This window comes from Dermacentor variabilis, chromosome 9 (assembly GCF_050947875.1).
Source record: "Dermacentor variabilis isolate Ectoservices chromosome 9, ASM5094787v1, whole genome shotgun sequence".
In the NCBI taxonomy this organism is placed as follows: Eukaryota; Metazoa; Arthropoda; class Arachnida; order Ixodida; family Ixodidae; genus Dermacentor; species Dermacentor variabilis.
In genome coordinates, this window is record NC_134576.1 from 11,650,911 (window position 1) to 11,670,936 (window position 20,026).

General features: G+C 49.7%; 1 protein-coding gene across 1 annotated transcript; it reads left to right on the plus strand.

Moving 5' to 3' along the window:
• Positions 1-5,836: 5,836 nt before the first annotated feature.
• Positions 5,837-8,182, plus strand: LOC142557953 (uncharacterized). The gene is made up of 2 exons (XM_075670135.1): positions 5,837-6,825; positions 7,783-8,182. The coding sequence occupies exons 1-2, from the start codon at positions 5,837-5,839 to the stop codon at positions 8,180-8,182; spliced, it is 1,389 nt and encodes a 462-aa protein (XP_075526250.1).
• The last annotated feature ends 11,844 nt before the right edge of the window (positions 8,183-20,026 follow it).

Sequence of the window (20,026 nt, forward strand, 5' to 3'; positions counted from 1 at the left end):
CTCTCCCAGTCTATTTACCTTCTTACATATTCCTCATTCGTTCTTCATAATCAATTTTACTGCGAGCTTCGCTCACTTCAAAACTAGTCCAGTCCATATCACCATTGACAGCTTCATTTGTAGGCTTCCCGTGAGCGCCCAATGCGAGGCGTCCCACTGACCTTTGGTTCCCATCGAGTCCCGATTGTTCCCATGATTTCAAGCACACAACCGCATTTCCAAAAGTAAGTCCTGAAACCATTACACCTTTCCACATTGTGATGCCTCTAATATGGGGCAAAGGTTCGTGTACTCAATGGTTCGGTTAGTTCTCTTAGGCGGAGCCTCCGAGAACCCAATTGAGGACAAAGCCGTTGGTTTTAACACACACACACAAAGACTTTTAATCAAACTAAAAAGAGGCATAAAGCAAATAGAAGAAAATGGAAAGCATGCCTAAAACAAACACTCAAGAAGACATTGCGGCAAAGAACACACATAGGTCTTGCATGTGGTTAACGGGTGCGCGAGTCCGGGCTTGCTACGAGGGCGGGGACGCGTCACAGTCTCGACGCGGCGACGCGGCGACAAGCAGGCGGAAGGAGTGGTGCCGGTCTCACCATGGGTCGCGGCGTAAGCTGACCGACCGGGCGACCGGAGTGCGCCCGCCCCGGCTTGGCGAGGAAAAGCTGGAGGCTTGGTGGCGCGAGTAGACGGCGTCGGCGTTCTGGCCGGACAGCTGGCGCAGAAGCTCAAACGCCGGCCTCGGGCAGCAGGCGGCACGACAGACGGGGCGGCGTTATGGCCGGGCAGCTGGCGTAGAACTCGGGCCCGTAGCCTGACTGTTCTCGTCCTGCCCACTGGCGCAGAAGCTCACCGGCCTTGAGGAGCTGGCGGCATGCTCAGGTAGACGGGCGACGCACAGGAACAGGTTGGCAGGAGGCCACGGTCGGGTGAAGTCCTGGTGGGCTCGGGTCGGGAACCCGACGGCCCGTCTTCAACGCCCGCTCCGGTGGTTGACCTCCTCCTGCCGTTGCTTCCTGGAACTCTCCTGGCGTCTCCCCTGCATCTCCTTGCGTGTCCTCCCCTTCTGCCAGCGCATCACGCTTTTTCTTCTTGTCTGGCCGATTTGGCATTCTCGGATTGGCTGACTGACGCCCCGTGGTCTTTTCTAATTGGTTTGCTTTTGTTTTTGTTGTTTTTCATGCGCCGCGCGTTCTCGTGCCGGACGCTCTTCGGCGTCGTTGTTTTCCTTCTTCCAGCACGGAATCCGCCTCGGCGCGCGTGCACTCATTGTCGTCTGCTCCTGACCGTCCCGATCACCGCACCGTGTCGCGCACCACACATCACACACATACCCCGGAGCACCTCGTACCTATTGTATTCCCATAGCGCTCTGTGCTTCCATTATGGCTGCATTTCTCTTCCCCTTCACTGTTATTGTTTTTTCGTGTGGTTCCATATATCTATTGCCTTCGTTTATCCATGTGCCAAGGTATTTATATTCTCTTACCCGAGATATCTCCTGGTCCTGTATTGCCACTGTCTGTTCACTGTTTTCATTGAATACCATAACACCTGATTTCCTAACACTAAATTTCACCCCTAACTTGTTGCCTTCCGGTCCACAGATATTAGCCAAACGTTGAAAATAACTTTGCTTGTTAGCTAGCAACACAATATCGTCCGCATAAAATAAGCCTGGAAGCTGCTGCTCTACTACTGTACCCGCCTGTTTGTATGAGAGATTAAAGCCGACATTACTTCCTTCTAGAGCCCTCTCCGTCCCCACAATGTACATCATAAACAGCAGTGGGAATAAAGGGCACCCCTGCCTCAATCCCTTGTTGATATGAACTTTCTCCTCTCTCCTCATCCCTTCCCATTTAACGCAAACGGTATTTTCTAGGTAAATCTCTCTCAAAAGCTGTAGGCTATCGTCACCTAAGCATTACCCTTCCAGAATATCTCACAAAATGTTGCGGTCTATGTTGTCATGGGCTCCTGTAATGTCTAAAAAGGCCACATGTGACGGTCTGCTTTCTACTCTTGATATTTCAATACACTGAGTAAGAACAAATGAGTTATCATCCATGCGCCTACCTATACTGAAGCCATTCTGAAGTTCTCCCAAAATGCCATTATTCTGTGCCCATGCTTGCAGCTTCAATTTTATTGCCTGCATTGCTAGCTTGTAGAGATGTAATTGTCAACGGTCTATACGAGTGAATTCTATCTTTCTCCCCCTTACCTTTATAAATTAAGTTCATCCTACTTTGTCGTCAACTGTCTGGTGTTCGTCCATCTTTTAAAGTTTTTTCCACTGCTTTCACCAGAGCTTCCTTACTTTTTGGTCCTAGCTCATTAATCAATCTAACGGGAACCTCTTCTAGCCCTGTGACTGTGCGGCTAGGAATGTTCTCTTCGGCTTTCTTCCAGTTGAAATTTGTCAGCACCAACTCCTTTTCCATCTGGTTCTATTTCATGTTCTTTTTTTCTCCTGATACGCCCTCGTCATTGCGTTGGAAAGATTCTGCTGTTATTTTTCGGATGTATTTTAAAGCCGCTTCCCCTTCTAGTTTGTTTCCATCTTCGTGTAGGATATGTTGTATTGCTGTTAACTTCCTGCCTAATAATTTTATGTGGTTCCAAAATATTCTAGGTGCGGCCTTCTTTTTCTCACGTATTTCTGACAATGAACGTTCACTTTCACCTTTTATCTTGGCTTGCACTTGTATTTGAACCAGGTACTTTTTCTCCCGGTATATTTCCCATTTACTGGCTACTTCATCCTGCGGTAACTGCGCCTTCCTTGCCTACCTGTGCTCTCGGGATGCTCTCTGTCCTTCAGCGATCGCTTCTCGTATGTCCTTGTTCCACCAGCTTTTCGGCTTATTTTTTCCTTTCCAACGGACGTGTTTCTCTTTCCGTATTTCTGTCGTCATTACACTTAGAAGCTTACTGTATTCCCACTCTTTACTTGGCCATTTGCCAAGTTCTTCCTCGACTCTAGCGAATATATTTGTTATTTGTTCAGTGTTGAAAAAATCCGCTAGGGGGCCGCGGAGAACAGACGCGCTTCACATGGGCTTCCGCTTCTCGGGCCTGTCAACCAGGATCACGGCCAGCGACCAACCTAATTTTGCCAACTGCATAACCGGAAAGACGAGAGAAATCGGTGGACACTAGCCACCATCAAGCGAGTGTCCTATTTACTGATTTCTGCAACGGCCGCACAGCCGCCTGGCTAAGCCCAACGCCGAACGAGCTGCTGCAGCCCCGTGGCCCGCGCTCGCGCCGCTCGAGCGTATCTGCGAGCACAGTACGGGCGCTGTCGAGATGAGCGAAGCAGCAGTAGAAGCAATCAACATACCAAGGGTACAGCTGGAAGATACAAACACAATACAGATGGACCCGACCGAAGTAAACGACACTCCAGCAGAACTTTTTGGTGAGCTGGTTGGTGCATGTTACTGAAGTACTAAAGCGCTAAACAGACGACACAAGACAGATCACGGTTCAGATCAAGAAAGGTCAAGCGTTCGTCCGTGTCTCTCTTTTTGTGTCGTCTGTTTGGCACTTTAGTACTTCAGTGACACAGAAACTGCCTGGAATTATGATGCAAGCAGCGGAAAAACTATTGAACGCGAGAGCATCTGGATTACGAGGGGCAGAAAAGGCAAGAAGGACGCAGAGAATCAAACGACACAAGAAAGCGACCCAGCCAAGCAACAAACGCAAAGCCACCACCACCGCAACAGCGAAAGCCCCGAAAGCCGCATCTACCAGTCGACGACTACAAGGTCGTATTTCGCCCAAAAGCAGGCCTCGAGCTTGCAAAGTGGAACAATGTCGCCATTACGCACGCCTTCGGAAGAGCCAGAGGTTTCTCGCAGCAAGATTTCGGCGAAAAAGTGTGTGTTCAAGCGCAGAGAATCGAGAACCTGATTATTGCAAGCACGGCCAACTGGGAAGACGCGAAGAAACTCGAAAATATCAGAAGAATATAACTTGGCGGCACTTTCTACACTGTAAAAGGCAACACGAGAACCCTGGACGATATATCCAGAGGCGTAATAAGCGGACTCTTTCGCGGCATGAGTGAAGAACTCAAGGCTAGTTTTCGCGCACCAGCGAGGTACACCGTCCTCCACACTAGTATGCTCGGGCAATCCTCCGCGGCCGTGATCTTTCTCCAAGGACCGCACGTTCCTTATTAGGTCCGCTTCCAAAGTCTCGACTTTAGATGCCGACCCTACCGCAAGTCAGTGCAATACTTCAGGAGCTGTGGCAACACGGGACACCGCCAGGATGTCTGCCCAAGACGATTGCCAGCCTTCTGCTCTAAATGTGGCAAAACCGATCAACTACACGACCACGACTGCAAACCCGCATGTAAGTTATGTGGAGAAAGGCACGAAACCGCAACCAAAGATTGCAAAAAAATACTGAAACCCGACCCGCCGCCATTCAACATACGACAGCAACGCATCGACAGGCTCAAAGTGAGAGACAGTCACTGGAGCTCAGGCGGCGAAGAATTCCCACAATTACGAACCCCAACCACCAGCTTGAGGGGCAGTGATGGCAGCACCCCCAAAAGAAGTAGATCTAGATCTATACTCCGATCGCCTTCCTGATCACTCTCACGCTCGCACTCGCCCAAACGCGCGAGCTACTCGGATGTGGTAAGCGGATCCAGTGGAACGGGAACCACGAGCAACTCTGAATTCCTGTCGGCCGACACTGCGGCCTTTCAGGCTCTCGAAAATAAGGTGCAAATTCAACAAAACACGTCGCACAATCGAAACAGTCAACTACAAAGTCAACAGGCCCTCGTCGACAAGCTAATACAATGTCAACAGATACAGGAAGACAACATAAGCAGGCTTCTACAGAAGTGCGAGGAGAAAAAAGATTTCATTAATAAACTGCAACAGAGACGTACGAAAGTCCAAGAGAGCATTGTACAGCCGCGACCCTCACTTCCCGACGCAGATGTTGAATCCGTAGTTGACGCAACATTCCAAATCCTCCAAGAAATTCTCATGAAAAGTACCCACGCCACAATTGAGAAAATTGCCCAGGCAGCAATAACAAATTTCGCCGCAAGTATAGCCAATAAAGTTACCACGCTAGACGCTAAGGTCGATGGACTTGCAGCGCTGCAAAACAACCTCATAGGCCACACCAAGATGACCTACGTAACAACACAGCATCTCAACACGTCACTAAATGACATTCAGCTCGACAGAAAGCGGCCGCGAGCAAACGGCCGAAGTTCCTCTCGTTCAGTTTCACCTACCCGCGAGCGCCGGCAGGGAACCGAAACAACCAAAGATGGCGGTCCCTAATCACAGGACTACAAATGCGCTCTCGACTCTTCGCATATGGCAGTGGAACTGTCATTCCTATCGACCACGGCATGCTACTTTACAAGGATTTGTCAAACAAGACACAACCGACCTCCATAGCGCTGCAAGAAACAAATACACAAAACGTCCGGCTACAAGGGTACAACGCCCACGTACAAACAAAACGCACGGCAATTCTCACTAAGAAGAATCTCATTCTACGGGAATTGGAACCCGTCAATACACCGATCGAACACACCTTAATCGAAATCATACCAGAGAGGAAATCGCTCTAGAGCGTAATCGTAGTGAGTGTGTACAGCCCTCCCAGAGACCCCCTTTCAGACTTCGACCACCTTGTCCGAGAAATTAAGAAACGCACCGATGGTCATCAAGTCGTTATAGTAGGAGACTTCAACGCCCCACACAAGGCCTGGGCATACCGCACCACCACGATGAAAGTAGCCCGAGTGCATGACACTGCACAACAGCACAGACTCACCATGTGGAATGACTCACTCCAAACAACGAGAATAGGTAATAGTGTCTGCAGAGACACCAACCCGGATCTCACCTTCACGCTAAACGTGCCCTCGGCAGAATGGAGCCGACACCCCAAAACACTGGGCAGCGATCATCACATCCTCCAACTAACCGTGGCTCACACTCGCAAGCCCGCTAGGCTTGGAGCGGCCTGGGTAACTGAGTGGAAGTCATTCAGAGACGTGCTAAATGTCGAGACCACCATCGAGAACATAGATGACTGGCTGAAGAAAGTCCTCGACACGGCAGAACGCCACACGAAAACAATACAGCTGAATGAAGTAGTGCCAGCCGTCGACACGCACCTCCTCCACCTCTGGGAAGCCAGAAGAACTCTCCTCAAGAAATGGAAGAGACAGAAGCTGAACAAGAAATTAAAGAAGCGAATTGCCTTCGTCACCGAGCCAGCACAGGCATACGCGGAGACATTAGGAAGACAGAACTGGCAGGCATTTTGCGACAAACTCCAGGGAACCCTGAGCACAAAGACGACGTGGCATCTCCTGCGCTCCCTTCTCGACAACGACGCTACGAAGACGCAGCAGCGACAGCACCTCTGTAGGCTCGTGCACAACCACGCCGGATCCCAAAAGAACCTCCTCCGAGAAATTGAGAAGCTGTGCGGTGACCCACCTGTTAATACGACGGCACATGACAAAGTCTACGATGGGAAACCAAACACCGACCTTGACCAACCCCTTACGCACGCTGAACTCTCTGCAGTACTATCGACGCTCACCAGAAACACCAGCCCGGGCACAGGTCCGATCATCGACAAGCATCTCCGGAACCTGCCGCAGCAGGCTACCGCAGCCCTGCTCCAGTACTTCAATGCATGCTGGGAGAGAGGGGAGCTACCGGCTGCCTGGAAGCACTCGGAGATCACCATGATCCCCAAACCAAAGAAAAAGCTCAGCGTCAAGAACTTGCGCCTAATTTCCCTTACCTCGTGCGTAGAGAAACTTTTCGAGCATATCATACACAACCGGCTAACCTCATACCTCAAAGACAACGTATATTTATTTATTTATTTATTTATTTATTTATTTATTACAAAGTACCTTACAGGCCCCAAGGGGAGGATTGAGTAAGTGGGGCGTCATTGAACAAATGACAAGAGAAAACAGATATATGAGCGCTAAAAAATGTGAGAGCTAGAAATGTTTGTAATGATCAAATGCTTGCGAAACAGTGTAAAAAATAAAAACACTAAATCAATACAAAGAGTTATCGGGAAAGGAATGAAAAGCACAATTCACGGTAACATAAAAAGCGATGTAACACTCGCGCAAAATAACGTACATAGCGCGAGCCCATAAAGCAAACGAAATTGAAACTACAATATCAAGGAAAAGAAGTCATGACCCGTACGTGACACGTATTATATGACATGACATATGTGCAAATGAATATATTTGTTATGATGAAGACTGTAGGTTCAGTAGTTGTCTGAATTTATCATTACTCATTTGAGCGGCAGTGCTATTAGGAAATGAAATCCATAACCGAATCGCTCGTGGTAAAGCTGAGAAGTTAAATGCGTTAGTGTTGCCATAAATGCGAGTGAGGCTTAAATCATTATAAAGTCGTCGTGATGTGCAAGACGTGCGTTCCGGTGGCAAGTTTGATGGCTTGATTTGGTGAACATATCTATGGAGCAGGGACAGGAGTGCTATGTCATGTCGGCTACTCAGTGATTGAAAGGAAAGGTCGAGTTTTATTTGAGTAATGCTTGACTGGTAGCTGTAATTTCGGGAAATAAATCGACTAGCTCGGTTTTGGATGGCTTCTAACATGCGGATTAAGTATTCATGGTAGGAAGACCATATAGGGGACGCGAACTCAAGCTGAGGGCGTACAAATGATACTACCTTTAGTGTTTTCCAAACACTTTGTTTGGTTTCAGGCAGAACCTGTCAACGCAAGATGCCTTCCTTCTACTCAAGGAAGACCTCATCGACCACCCGAGTACGAGAAGCAAATCATCGATTTTAGCCATCGACGTAAAGGGAGCTTTGGACAACGTCCGTCACGAAGCTATCCTCTGCAACCTCGAAGACCTGGGCTGCGGGTCTCGGACATACGATAATGTCAGGAATTTCCTCACGGGCCGCACGGCCACAGTTGGAATATACAACCTGCGCAGCGACAGCTTCCGATTACCGAGCAAAGGCACCCCGCAGGGTTCGGTCATATCGCTGTTGCTTTTCAACGTCAAAGACACGCTTTCTATGCCGGCGATATCGCGTTATGGACGAGGACCCCAAACACTGGAACACAAGAAACACGCCTACAGGAAGCAGTAGATACCATCGAGAGCTACTTGCACAAATGCGGCCTCCGCTGTGCTCCCGAGAAGTCGGAGCACCTCGTCCTCAAGTCAAGAACGAGAGGCAGACCACCCGGTTACGATGAACCCAATCCCAACGTCACCCTCAATGGAACACCCATTCCAAAAGTTTAAACCCTACGAGTTCTAGGGCTACAGATACACAAAGACGGGTCTGGGGCGGCCACCCTCCCGCGACTACAGCGAACGCTATCACAGCTCATGCATCTCGTCAGGGGAGTTGCAAGCCATAGAAACGGACTTAAAAAACAAGACACGCTACGCGTATAGAAGCACTCCTCACCAGTCGAATAACATACGGCACGCCCTGCCTCGCGCTGAAGAATGCAGATGTAAAAAAAATTAACATTAAAATACGCAAAGACATCAAAATCGCACTGGGCCTACCATCTACAGTTTCGACTACGAGACTTCCCAAGATGGGCGTACACAACACCTGGCAAGAACTAGCTGAAGCTCATAAAGCAAGTCAATTAGAATGACTGAAGCTCACGCCTACCGGAAGATCAGTGCTGCAACGGCTGAGCTACGGTGAAACCTTTATAACCACCACGGACCGAAAAGAAAGAATTCCTTCAAACCTCCACGGATCACTGTGCATAGCCCCAATTCCACGCAACACGCACCCCACATACCACAAGGAAAGAAGACAAGCCAGAGTGGATGCTCTACGGCGAAGACACAGGCAACATCCGGACGCCAGATACACCGACGCAGACAAATGCCCGCAAAGAAACGCTTATGCCCTGAGCGTCATAGATTCTCAGGGCAGAGAGCTAGCGTCTGCCACAGTCCGTGCACAAAACCACGAGACTGCAGAAGAGACGGCGATCGCCCTAGCAACCACCACGTGCATGGACGCAGCTGTCATATTCTGCGATTTTGAAGCAGCTGCCAGGAACTACGCTAAGGGTCGCGGGCCGACAGAAACACTGAAGATATTGAAGCCCTGCAGTACTCCAATCCCCTACAGCTGTGTGATATGGGTTCCTGGGCACTACAGGCTGGGGGGGGGGACGAAGCGGCACACGCCGCGGTCCGAGGCTACACCTGCCGGGCCAACCCTTCCTACTCTCGAGACGCCTGGTCTGCGTCAGCGGAGGCAGAGACCGTACCCATCACCTACTCAGGGATCCTTCAACATCGCAGACTGGAACGCAGGGTGTACCCACCACCTAACCCACAGCTAACCAAAAAGAAAGCACTACACTCAGAACACTGCGAAGTAATACTTACATCTACGAAATCATTATGCATAGACTATACCCAACGCTACAAGGATACCACTGCCGAATATGGGGCGTACCGGACACCTTAGCGCACCTGATCGTCGTATGTCCATGGCATCTAGACAAAGACACATTGCCTTCACCGAGGGACTGTTGTAACGCCAGACAAGAAGGCGAAGACCTTATAGAAACGTGGGAGGCCAAGCTAGTCTCCGAGGACCTGGAACAACAACGACGCCTCGTCGCCAGGGCCAAGGAGGCAGCGAAGGCCAGAGGGTTCCTGGAATGAGGAGACCCCCCACCGAGAGTAGAACCGAGGCTTACCCCGGGATACTGTTTAAAAAATAAAAGTTTATTCTTCCTTAGAACGACAGAAAGCTGAGCTAGTTCGTAAAATTTCATTATGCAAAAGAGAGATGAGGCGTGCAAACAGGACATAAGATAAGAAAAGTGGACTACACGAGCGGCGTTCGTGTTGTCCGCTTTTCTACTCTTGTGTCCGGTCTACGCGCCTCACCTTTTTTGCATAATAATTTATTCTTCCTCCTCCTGTTCAGCGTTCAAATTTGGACTGGCCATATTGCACTCCTTGCTCTCTTTCCCAACTACGTATCGCATTTTCAAGATGATTCGTTTATGGTCACTTCCTATGCTGCTATACCCTTCCTCATTAATGACCATTCCTCTAAACTTATCATGCATTCCTTCTGTCATCAGACAGTAATCAATGGTTGATTGCCGGTTTCCCACTTCCCACGTGATCTGTCCAGGCTTAGGCCCTGTATTCACGATAACGAGGTTATGGTGCTCACAAAGGTCTAGCATTCACTTCCCGTTGTTGTCGGTATAGCCATCTAAATCCTGTATGTGGGCACTCATGTCACCTAATAGGATAATTTCAGCATCATTCCCGAACTCCTTAATATCAACACTTATGCATTCCACTAACTCTTTATTCTTCTCTGTGCAAATATTTCCGGTCTACAAATACGTAACGCCCAACTAAGTTTTTTTCCCACTCATTGTTCCTGATAACCAAAGATGCTCTTGACATTTTGAATTTACTCTCTTCTATTTGGCTCCCTGATGGATGAGCATTCCGACTCCCCCCACCCCCCCACCCTTTCTCTTTCCGACTTATTTCTGTTACACCCTCCCCAAACACAATTCTCAATCACTGGCGGCTTTTCCCAGTCTCTAAGGTGCTTTTCTGCAACCGCATACACCCATATTCTCTGTTTAAATGCTCCTCAATCTCTGCCCACTTTTCCTTTCTTTGGCCGCCCTGCATGTTTATGTAGCCTATTGCATGGGGAGCTCTCTTTCTTGCTTTCCTCCTTTTTCTGTTGTTGACGGCGATGATATTCTAAGGTTCCCCTAGGGGACCTTCTTCATTACTACCTACTCTGGCCTCTTGAGCACCGTAAGCGCCCCAAAAAAGCAACAGCGCGACCACCATTTCGCCAGCCCACTTCTCGTGCCAGCCTGTAATTGAAGTGGATCCCGTCTCGTTTAAAACCACCACACCTTCACACTTCCCCGCTTACTTCGACAGCTTCGAAGCCTTTCTCTCGGCTCATTTTCCATATCGCCTCATTAGCAGTTACTACCGCTCTTTGTACGTGACTGTCTCGTACAGGCACCTCCGCCATCGTGCACACCACGATCTGCACCTGAGGGGATAGCTCGCGCAAGTCGTCCACCCCCTTCAGCAAACGCTGGTCCTCTTCCTTTCCTGTTTAGGACGTCATTTAGCCCACCTGTTACTATGACAAAGTTGCGCCCGTGGCCATTTTCCGCGAGCTCTTCTTTTGCTCGCTCCATGACAGAACCCAGTGTCCGGCCTGGAAATGTCCCTACCGCAACTCTTTTATCGCCTTTTACCTTCTCCAAAATTGCTTCTGAGCACCTAGCCAGCTTTGAGTCACCGGCAATAATCACAATTTCACTCTCTCCCACCTATCCCTGCTTCCCTTTGTCCTTTTCCGCATGATTTGGAGTCGACAAGGGGCATTGGCCCCTGTATTCCTGCTTTTTCCGCGTGGCGGCCTCAAGGTAGGTGCCGCTCGTTCCAGCAAACCTTTCACCATGTTGCACGCATTCCACGTACTTTGCTGGTACTCTCTCTCTCCTGTCCCGTCGGGGGACTGAGTTCCATTGTCACGACCATTCTCGTTCACAATGGCGGCCCTGTTCAGCTTTTCCTCGGCTGCTTCAAGTCTTTCTTCAACTATCTTCCGTGCATCACGCTCCCTATAGATCATTTATGAGCTCTTCCACCTGTTTGACTAGCTCTTCCTGGAACGCCTCCATTTTCTGCCGCCTAGTATCGACATAAGAGTGTGTGTCGGTTGACTCGATTCCCTCTCCATTTTCATCCGTCCCTTCATCTGCCTTGAGGGACCCCCCGCACCCTGCCCGCTTTCCCGGCTTTCTTGCCATGTATTGCACGGCTTTTTCTGATGAAAATACTATAATACTACGCACAGGATCCAAATCCTCAAATGCACAGGATTGCACAGGATCGATAATACGCACAGGATCCAAATCCTCAAAATGCCGCAAAGCAACTCTCACCAATGTTTCAAAAATGATCAATGCCGTGGAGACCTAAGGTATGACACGCTCACGCACGCGGTCAACCACGCGGCCAACCACGCGGCCGCGCTCTCACTTTCCTACCAAAACACACACAGTAAAACCGCTAGTAGCTGTTAGTCTCGCCACCTCCAAGCTGCCATTTAAAGGCTACAAACACTCAACGTCCCACCTGGCTGCAAGTGTTGAAGCACGTGGCGCGAAAGGATGCTCTAACCATTCTGCAAAACGAAATGCACACAAAACACACCCGCGCACACTAAATAAGATAGATACAAAAAAAAGAGAACCACCCAATTACTATTTAAAGGCGAAAAAAATCAGCAAATCAAAAACAGAAGCAAGCTCAAAGCATGTACAAAAAATTCTGATTTCGTCGCCGCCACGGAGCCCCGAAAAGCACGCCCATTCGCCAAAAAATCTTAAGCCGTTCCTGATGGGGCTACAAGCATGCCCGCTTGTAACGCCATCTATTGGCGGCCAGAGTAAGCAGACACGGCTGATAGGCAAGCGGCTGTGGACCCACGCCAGGTGGATGCGCAACAATTGGGACCTGCAACGCAGCGTCTGCTGCTATCAAACCGCAATTGGTACGCTAGCACATTGGAAACGTGGAAGGACCCACATTTGCCCGCTAGTTAATAGGCACTCCCGGCGTATCTTAATGCGGGAGCATTCTTTGGCGAGTACCGCAGCAAAATCTGTCGCTATGCGGAAATTGTAATGCCTCGTAACTGCCCAAAAATGCGTAATGTGCGGCGTTACGACACTTAATGATTATCATAGTGTAAATGTAGATGATTGATAGCTTTATAAGCGATAACGAACAATTACAAAGTGATTAGAGAAAATAACAATAAAGATACATAGCGTCCACAGAAAATGCATGGGGAAGCCTATAGTAGGGGTGGGCCAACTTCAGAGGTAGGAGTAAGCCACCATAAATTTGGGAGTGGACCAATTTAAATTTCGGGATACGCCATGGACCAAATTGAAATTTGGAGGTGGCCAACTTGAAGTTTGAGCGTGGGCCAACTCAAATTTGGTATGGTATGAAGAACTTTATTTAGGTCCTGAGAGATCAGTCTGGGACTGATGCGGGCCGCTCCCGCGTCGGTACAGGGAGGCCGAGCCCCTCTGCCGTCACACGGGCCCTCTGGATAGCCCTGAGTTGGTCCGCCAGCACTTCACTGTGCAGCATCCGCTGCCACCACTGTTCACCTCGAGAACCATCACCGGCCAACGCCAAGCAGCGCCAAAGCATGTGTTCTAAATTGAGCAAACTCCCCCACTTACTAGAATATACTGAAACCCCGCAGTCCGGATTAATTTTATTCATGATGACCGGGTTAGGGTACGTTCGTGTCTGCAGAAGCCTTAATGTAACCGCCTGTGGCCTATTTAATTTAGAATGTGGCAGGGGGAATGCCCTGCGCCCTAAGTAATAGTGCTTAGTGATCTCTTTGTAGGGAGTACCTGAACTCAGGAGCGGGAGATCCAGCCCCTTCAGGGAGTACACGGCACACTAATCCTCGTGCCTCCCTGTGCGCCACCTCGATGAGGTTACGCGGGGCTCCCTCCACTGTCCCCATGTGCGCCGGGAACCAAGTAACTTTATGCGAACTGATATCCCTACCCTGCAGCAGCCTGTTAGCCGGTTCCGCAACAAGTCCTCTCGAGAAAGCTTTAATCGCAGATCGCGAGTCACTGAACACCAAAACTCTTTTTGAATCAATTAGTGCTAGAGCAGTAGCCACCTGCTCGGCGACCCCCGGATTTTTGGTATAAACGGAAGCGGCATTTCTAACGCTCCCTTTGCCAACTACCACCACCACCGAATAAGCATCTTTCCCAGTAATTCATGCGGCGTCAACAAACGCAGACTCCTCCTCCTGATCCTTTGCCTCTTGCAATAAAGCCCTAGCTCTCGCGTCCCGCCTCCCTACATTGTACATGGTGCGCGCATTCCGCGGAAACGGACGAACCATGATACTGGCCCTGAGGTTCACGCTCTACTCGTGTAGAGAACGCCCCATCGTGTGACACAGTCACCGATTCTTCAATTGACTCTAAAATACAACCTACCGGCTGGTGTACCTAGCAACCACTCCCTCTGTGCCGTGCGCTGAGCTACGGCAATTTCATCTAAAGTATTATGCAAACCCAGTCGTAACAACATATCGTTTGACGTAGTCACAGGCAGACCAAGCGCAGCCTTGACTGCTTTTCGGTTTAAAGCTTCCAATTTATTTTTCTCCCCCCTATTGCAATTTAGCATAGCTGCCACATACGAGAAATGACACATAATAAATGCGAGAACTAACCGCATCGCACCTTCTTCTCCTAAACCCCTGTGCCTATTAGATATCCTTCTTATAAGTCTTATGGCCTCTTCCGTATTCTTGGTAATACGCTGAATGGTTCTAATATTCGATCCATTTGCTTCAAGTACAAAATCCAGGACCCTGATTGCTTCAACTTTGGGTGTCAACGACACTTCCCTAGTATAGATTCTAATGCAAGGCTCAACTTCCGGTACCCAACCCTTCGGCCTACGACCTAGCTTCTTAGATTTGAAGATCAACAACTCCGACTTCTTAGTGGAGCACTTGAGCCCCCTAAGACCCAAATAGTCTTCCGTGAGCGTTAGCACCTTCTGCAGCCTTGCCTCAAGTTCTCCATCACTACCACCGACTCTCCATATAGTGTCTATCTCTATCCGCGCAGTTAGAATATCCAATACCCTGGACAGTGTGCAGTGTGTTAGCCAACTTCGACATCGCCAGATTGAATAACAAAGGCGAGAGTACGGATCCCTGCGGAGTACCACAGCAACCCAATTTAAAGACTGCCGACTTTAGCTCCCCAAACCTGACACATGTCCTTCTATCCATAAGGAAAGCTCGGCAAAATGGAAAATTCGCTGCCCCATATTCAAGTCCGATAGCACCCGTAGAATGAAAGAATGTCGGATTTTATCGAAAGATTTTTCCACATCAAGTCCAATTAGTGTCTTAGTATTCCTTGTCCGCCGGTCAAGGAGCTGATGCTTAATCCTGATCATAGCATCCTGAGTCGAGAGGCCGGGCCGAAATTCTATCATCGAGTGCGGAAAGACCCCATTGCCATCAGCATAACGCGTTAGCCTATTTAAAATGACATGGACAGCGACATTCCCCAAACACGATGCCAGGGAAATGGGTCTGAGATTTTCAAGCCCTATCGACTTCCCCGGTTTGGATATTAGAACAGTAGTTACAAGTTTCCACTCTTCCGGGAAAGAGCCTTCATTCCATCGGCTATTGATCTCCCGCGTAAGGAACTCAATTGACCCGTCGTCTAAATTCCTTAACATTTTATTCGTAATGCCATCCGGCCCTGATGCCGATTGACCATTAAGATTCTACAGCGCCATCCTTATATCACTTTCAGTAAATTACTCATCCATAACTGTATTTTCGTCCCCACTATATTCCAAAATCACGTCAGGTGTATCGTGCCAGGTCTCCAATGGAAGGTATCTCTCAGCCAAGTCCTGCAGCAACTGCTGCTCCGTGGAGTCCCGACACGCCTGATGGTCTAGCTTACCTATCACAGTCCTTTGGTTAGATTTAGTGTTTGTCTTATCTAGTAAATGTCTGAGCAAACTCCAGGCGCCTCCCCTCTTAATGCGACCATCAATAGAATCGCATACTTCATCCCAGTGTTGCTTGCACAGTACCCGACAATGGTCTTAGATTTCCTGCTTAACCACTGCTATACGCTTTCTAAGCCTTCTATTCAATATTTCATCTCATCTATTCATATTCATCTATATTCATCAATTCATCTCACTAACATTGACTGCTTCGCTTCCAACAAATGCGCCAGGCGACTATCCATGTGTTTCATGCCAATATCGGCCTGAACCTCTTTAGTGGACGCCTCGACGTCACTTTTAACCTGACTAGTCCACTGTTCCAAGGTCAACTGATTTTCCTCATCTTCGATTCTCTGCGCTCGTCGTTTCCTAAAGGCATCCCAGTCAACCATCCTGAATGTGCGCTCCTTTTTATTCGGTAGTGGTAGAGGGTCAAATTGAAATTTGAGCGTGGGCAAACTAAAATTTGGGGGTAGGCTTATTCACACTTTGACATCTCCAGTAGAGTTTCCGCGTACTTTTTTGCAGTACGGAGACCTGGCTCCCCACTCCCCCCATAGCATGAATAAACCTTACCTGATTTGGAGCGGTTTAGGACAGAAGTGTACTCAAGTGAAACTTTAGCCTAGGTATCGAACGTAATTATTTTGTTATTTATTATTCAGGCTTACTTATTTCTATAATCACGACGTTTGCTTAATTACTGAATTAATAAACCATAGTTAAGGTTATGCCGAAGTAGTTTATATCTAATTAATAATTAAGAATACTGAAATGGGGTTTATTGTAGCTCGTTCGAGGGATCGCAGGTAGCTCTAGATCACGAGTCCTAGCGCTTCGCATCAACAACCCGCGCTCGTGTCTCGCGCCGCAGCGGTGGCAGTCCGCACAGTGCCACATGCATATTACCCACTACAACTACAGTGCCACTTGCATATTACCCACTACAACTTCCCCCGGGGCGAAGAGGAGCCATCCTGGCGACCTAAGGCGATGATACGATAAGGGGGTCGTGGTACGGCTTCAGGCGGCTGACGTGAACAGTCTCGCGGCCACGGCGGCGTTTGTCCGGAGATGGCGTCACCGGTTCGACCACATAATTCACAGGCGAAGTACACGCGACGATCCGGTACGGACCTTGATATTTTGGAGCAAGCTTTGGGCTAAGGCCTGGAGCTTGGAAGGGCAGCCGAAGCCAGACGTGAGAGTCCACGGCGAAGGACTGTGTGGGCTGATCGTTGTCGTGGCGATCTTTGTGGATTCCTTGGGTATCCGACGTGAACGAGCGAGCAAGTTGGCGGCACTCTTCAGCATGGCGAGCAACTTCGGAAAGAGGAGTGAATTCAGAGGCATCCGGGTGATATGGTAGTACGGTGTCGAGGGTAGTGGATGGTTCACGGCCATAAAGAAGGAAAAATGGTGAGAAGCCTGTGGTAGCCTGAACGGCGGTATTGTATGCGTACCTCACAAAAGGGAGGACATCGTCCCAATTGGAATGATCCGACGCAACATACATGGTGAGCATGTCCCCAAGGGTGCGGTTGAATCGTTCCGTTAGACCGTTAGTTTGTGGGTGATACGCCGTAGTGGTGCGGTGAATAGTGCGGCACGCGGCGAGGAGCTCATTAATAACTTCGGACAAGAAGACACGGCCTCGGTCACTGAGCAGTTCTCGCGGTGCGCCGTGCCGTAAGACGAAATGCCGTAAGATGAATGCGGCGACGTCGCGAGCAGCAGCCGAAGCAAGTGCAGCAGTTTCAGCATAACTTGTCAGGTGGTCTACTTCGTCAATTATCCAACGATTGCCGGTAGCACTGCATGGAAGAGGCCCATAAAGGTCGATGCCAACCCGATCAAAAGAGTCAAAAGAGGCGTGAAAATCATTTAAAAGAGTAATAAGCCGCTCACGTTGTGTCGGCTCGAGGTCATCGGCAATAGAGCGACAAAAAACATCCGGTGGTACTCGGTTAGATGGCACATGGGGTGCCAGTGCTGTTACGTTGGCAGTATCCACGTCGTCGGGAACAGGGAAATGCACAATAACGTCAGCGGCCACAGTCTGGATGGTACCAATAGTCTCGCCACAGTGCAAAGCCAAAGTGTACGAATGTGGGTTAGAAATCAGTATTGCTGCAGCCCCATGGTGAATTGTGAGGAGGGCGAAAGGCAACAATATAGGTAGGCGGCGAATGAAGACGGCAGCGGGTGAAAACATGACCGTCGCTTCGGCAAGCGATGCGCATGAAAGAGGGACAAATACCGCGCTGTGAGGGGGAAGGTCAGTATCTGAAGCTACACAGATCCTGGTAACATCATGAACTTGAAAGTCGTGAGACGGCAAATCGCACAGAACGGAGAACTGAACCTCAGCACGTGCACAGTCAATGACGGCGTGATGGCGCGACAGAAAATCCCAACCGAGAATCACATCGTGGGAGCAACAAGTTAGCACAAAGAAATCAATCGAATACAAAATGTCTCGAATCAACACCCTGGCAGTGCACATAGCGACAGGCTGAACTTGTTGTGCACTGGCTGTTCTAAGCAATAATACCGAAGGCATCATGGTCACTTTCCGTAATGCACGGCAAAGTTTCTCACTAATCACAGATACAGCAGCACCTGTATCGACGAGCGCAAGACATTTGATGCCATCAACAGACACTTCAATAACGTTAGCGGGGGAAAAACGAGGACTTTGATGTTCCGACGATGACGCAGTTCGTGCCTCAGGAACTGCGGAAATCAGTTTTCCGCCTCAGTAGTACTGGCACTGGGCCTACGACGCATGGGCGAGAGTGAGCGCCGACGAGGGGAAGGCGAGCGACGAGTATTGTAGAGCTGTGACTGCGGTGCTGGTATGTCATCAGCAGCGTAGACTTCCGGTGGTGGTCGCTGAGGCATACGGTATGGTAGGAAGCCGGAGCTGGGTGGTCGCGCGGTGCCCACGAAGGCCGGCAAGCGCCGGCGGCAGAAGCGCGCTACATGTCCCGGTGTACCGCAGGCATAGCATATTGGGCGGTTGTCAGGAGTGCGCCAAGGATTTGTGCCTTGCTGCTGTGCGCTGAAAAAGGGAGCGACCTGCTGGCGAGGCGAGGGCGGATGAGAGAACACCGGCTGGGGAGGCGCTGAAGGCGGAGGCGAGAATCCCGGCAGACGAGGCGCCCGTGCAGCGGCTTCAGCATACGTCAGAGGCGCGGCCACGAGAGCCGGCTGACACGGAGGTGGAAGAGCTTCGGTCACTTGCTCTTGAATTACCTGTCGGATCGCAGGAGCCAAATATTGAGAAGGCTTCTCCGTGTTCGGCAAAATCGAGAGCTGTCGCGCGACCTCCTCGCGCACAAATTCTTTTATTTGCGTCAGCAAAGTTGTGTGGTTGTCGCCAATAACCAATGCTGCTAACGAATCTTCCGTAGGCGGTGGGCGCGGAGCTAAGATGCGTTGTTTCCGTAGCTCGTCAAAACTTTGGCACAAGTTGATAACTTCGGCCACGGTACGCGGATCCTTCGCTAGCAACATTTGAAATGCGTCCTCATCAATGCCTTTCATAATGTGTTTTATCTTGTCCTGTTCCGCCATTGACGGATTCACGCGCTTACACAGGTCAATGACATCTTCGATGTAACTTGTGAACGTTTCACTGTGATGTTGCGCGCGCCCCCGTAAGCGTTGTTCTGCGCGAAGCTTGCGCACAGCGGGGCGCCCGAACACTTCTGTGAAACTTGTCTTGAATCTGCTCCACGTTGTGAAATCGTGTTCGTGGTTTCGGAACCAGAGGTTCGCCACGCCGGTTAAGTAAAACAGCACATTGTGCAACTTCGTGACGTCGTCCCACTTGTTATGCTGGCTCACCCTTTCGTAAGATGACAACCAATCCTCCACGTCATGATCATCGGTGCCGCTAAAGATGGCAGGATCACGCTGGCGCAATGCACCGGAAACGATGACCGTCGGAGGCTGTGGTGCACCTTCCTGGGTGGTTTCGTCAGGCATGGTCGCAGCAGTCGGTAGCGCCCGGCTTCGGAGTTCCAGTTTTCGAGGTTACCCCGCAGCTCCACCAAATGAAATGGGGTTTATTGTAGCTCGTTCGAGGGATCGCAGGTAGCTCTAGATCACGAGTCCTAGCGCTTCGCATCAACAACCCGCGCTCGTGTCTCGCGCCGCAGCGGTGGCAGTCCGCACAGTGCCACATGCATATTACCCACTACAACTACAGTGCCACTTGCATATTACCCACTACAATACTTAATTAGGTCTAACTAATCTCAAGGTACCCTTAATTCTTGATTGGGCTCCGTTGATTGGACCATAGTAACTTCTGATTATTGGAATA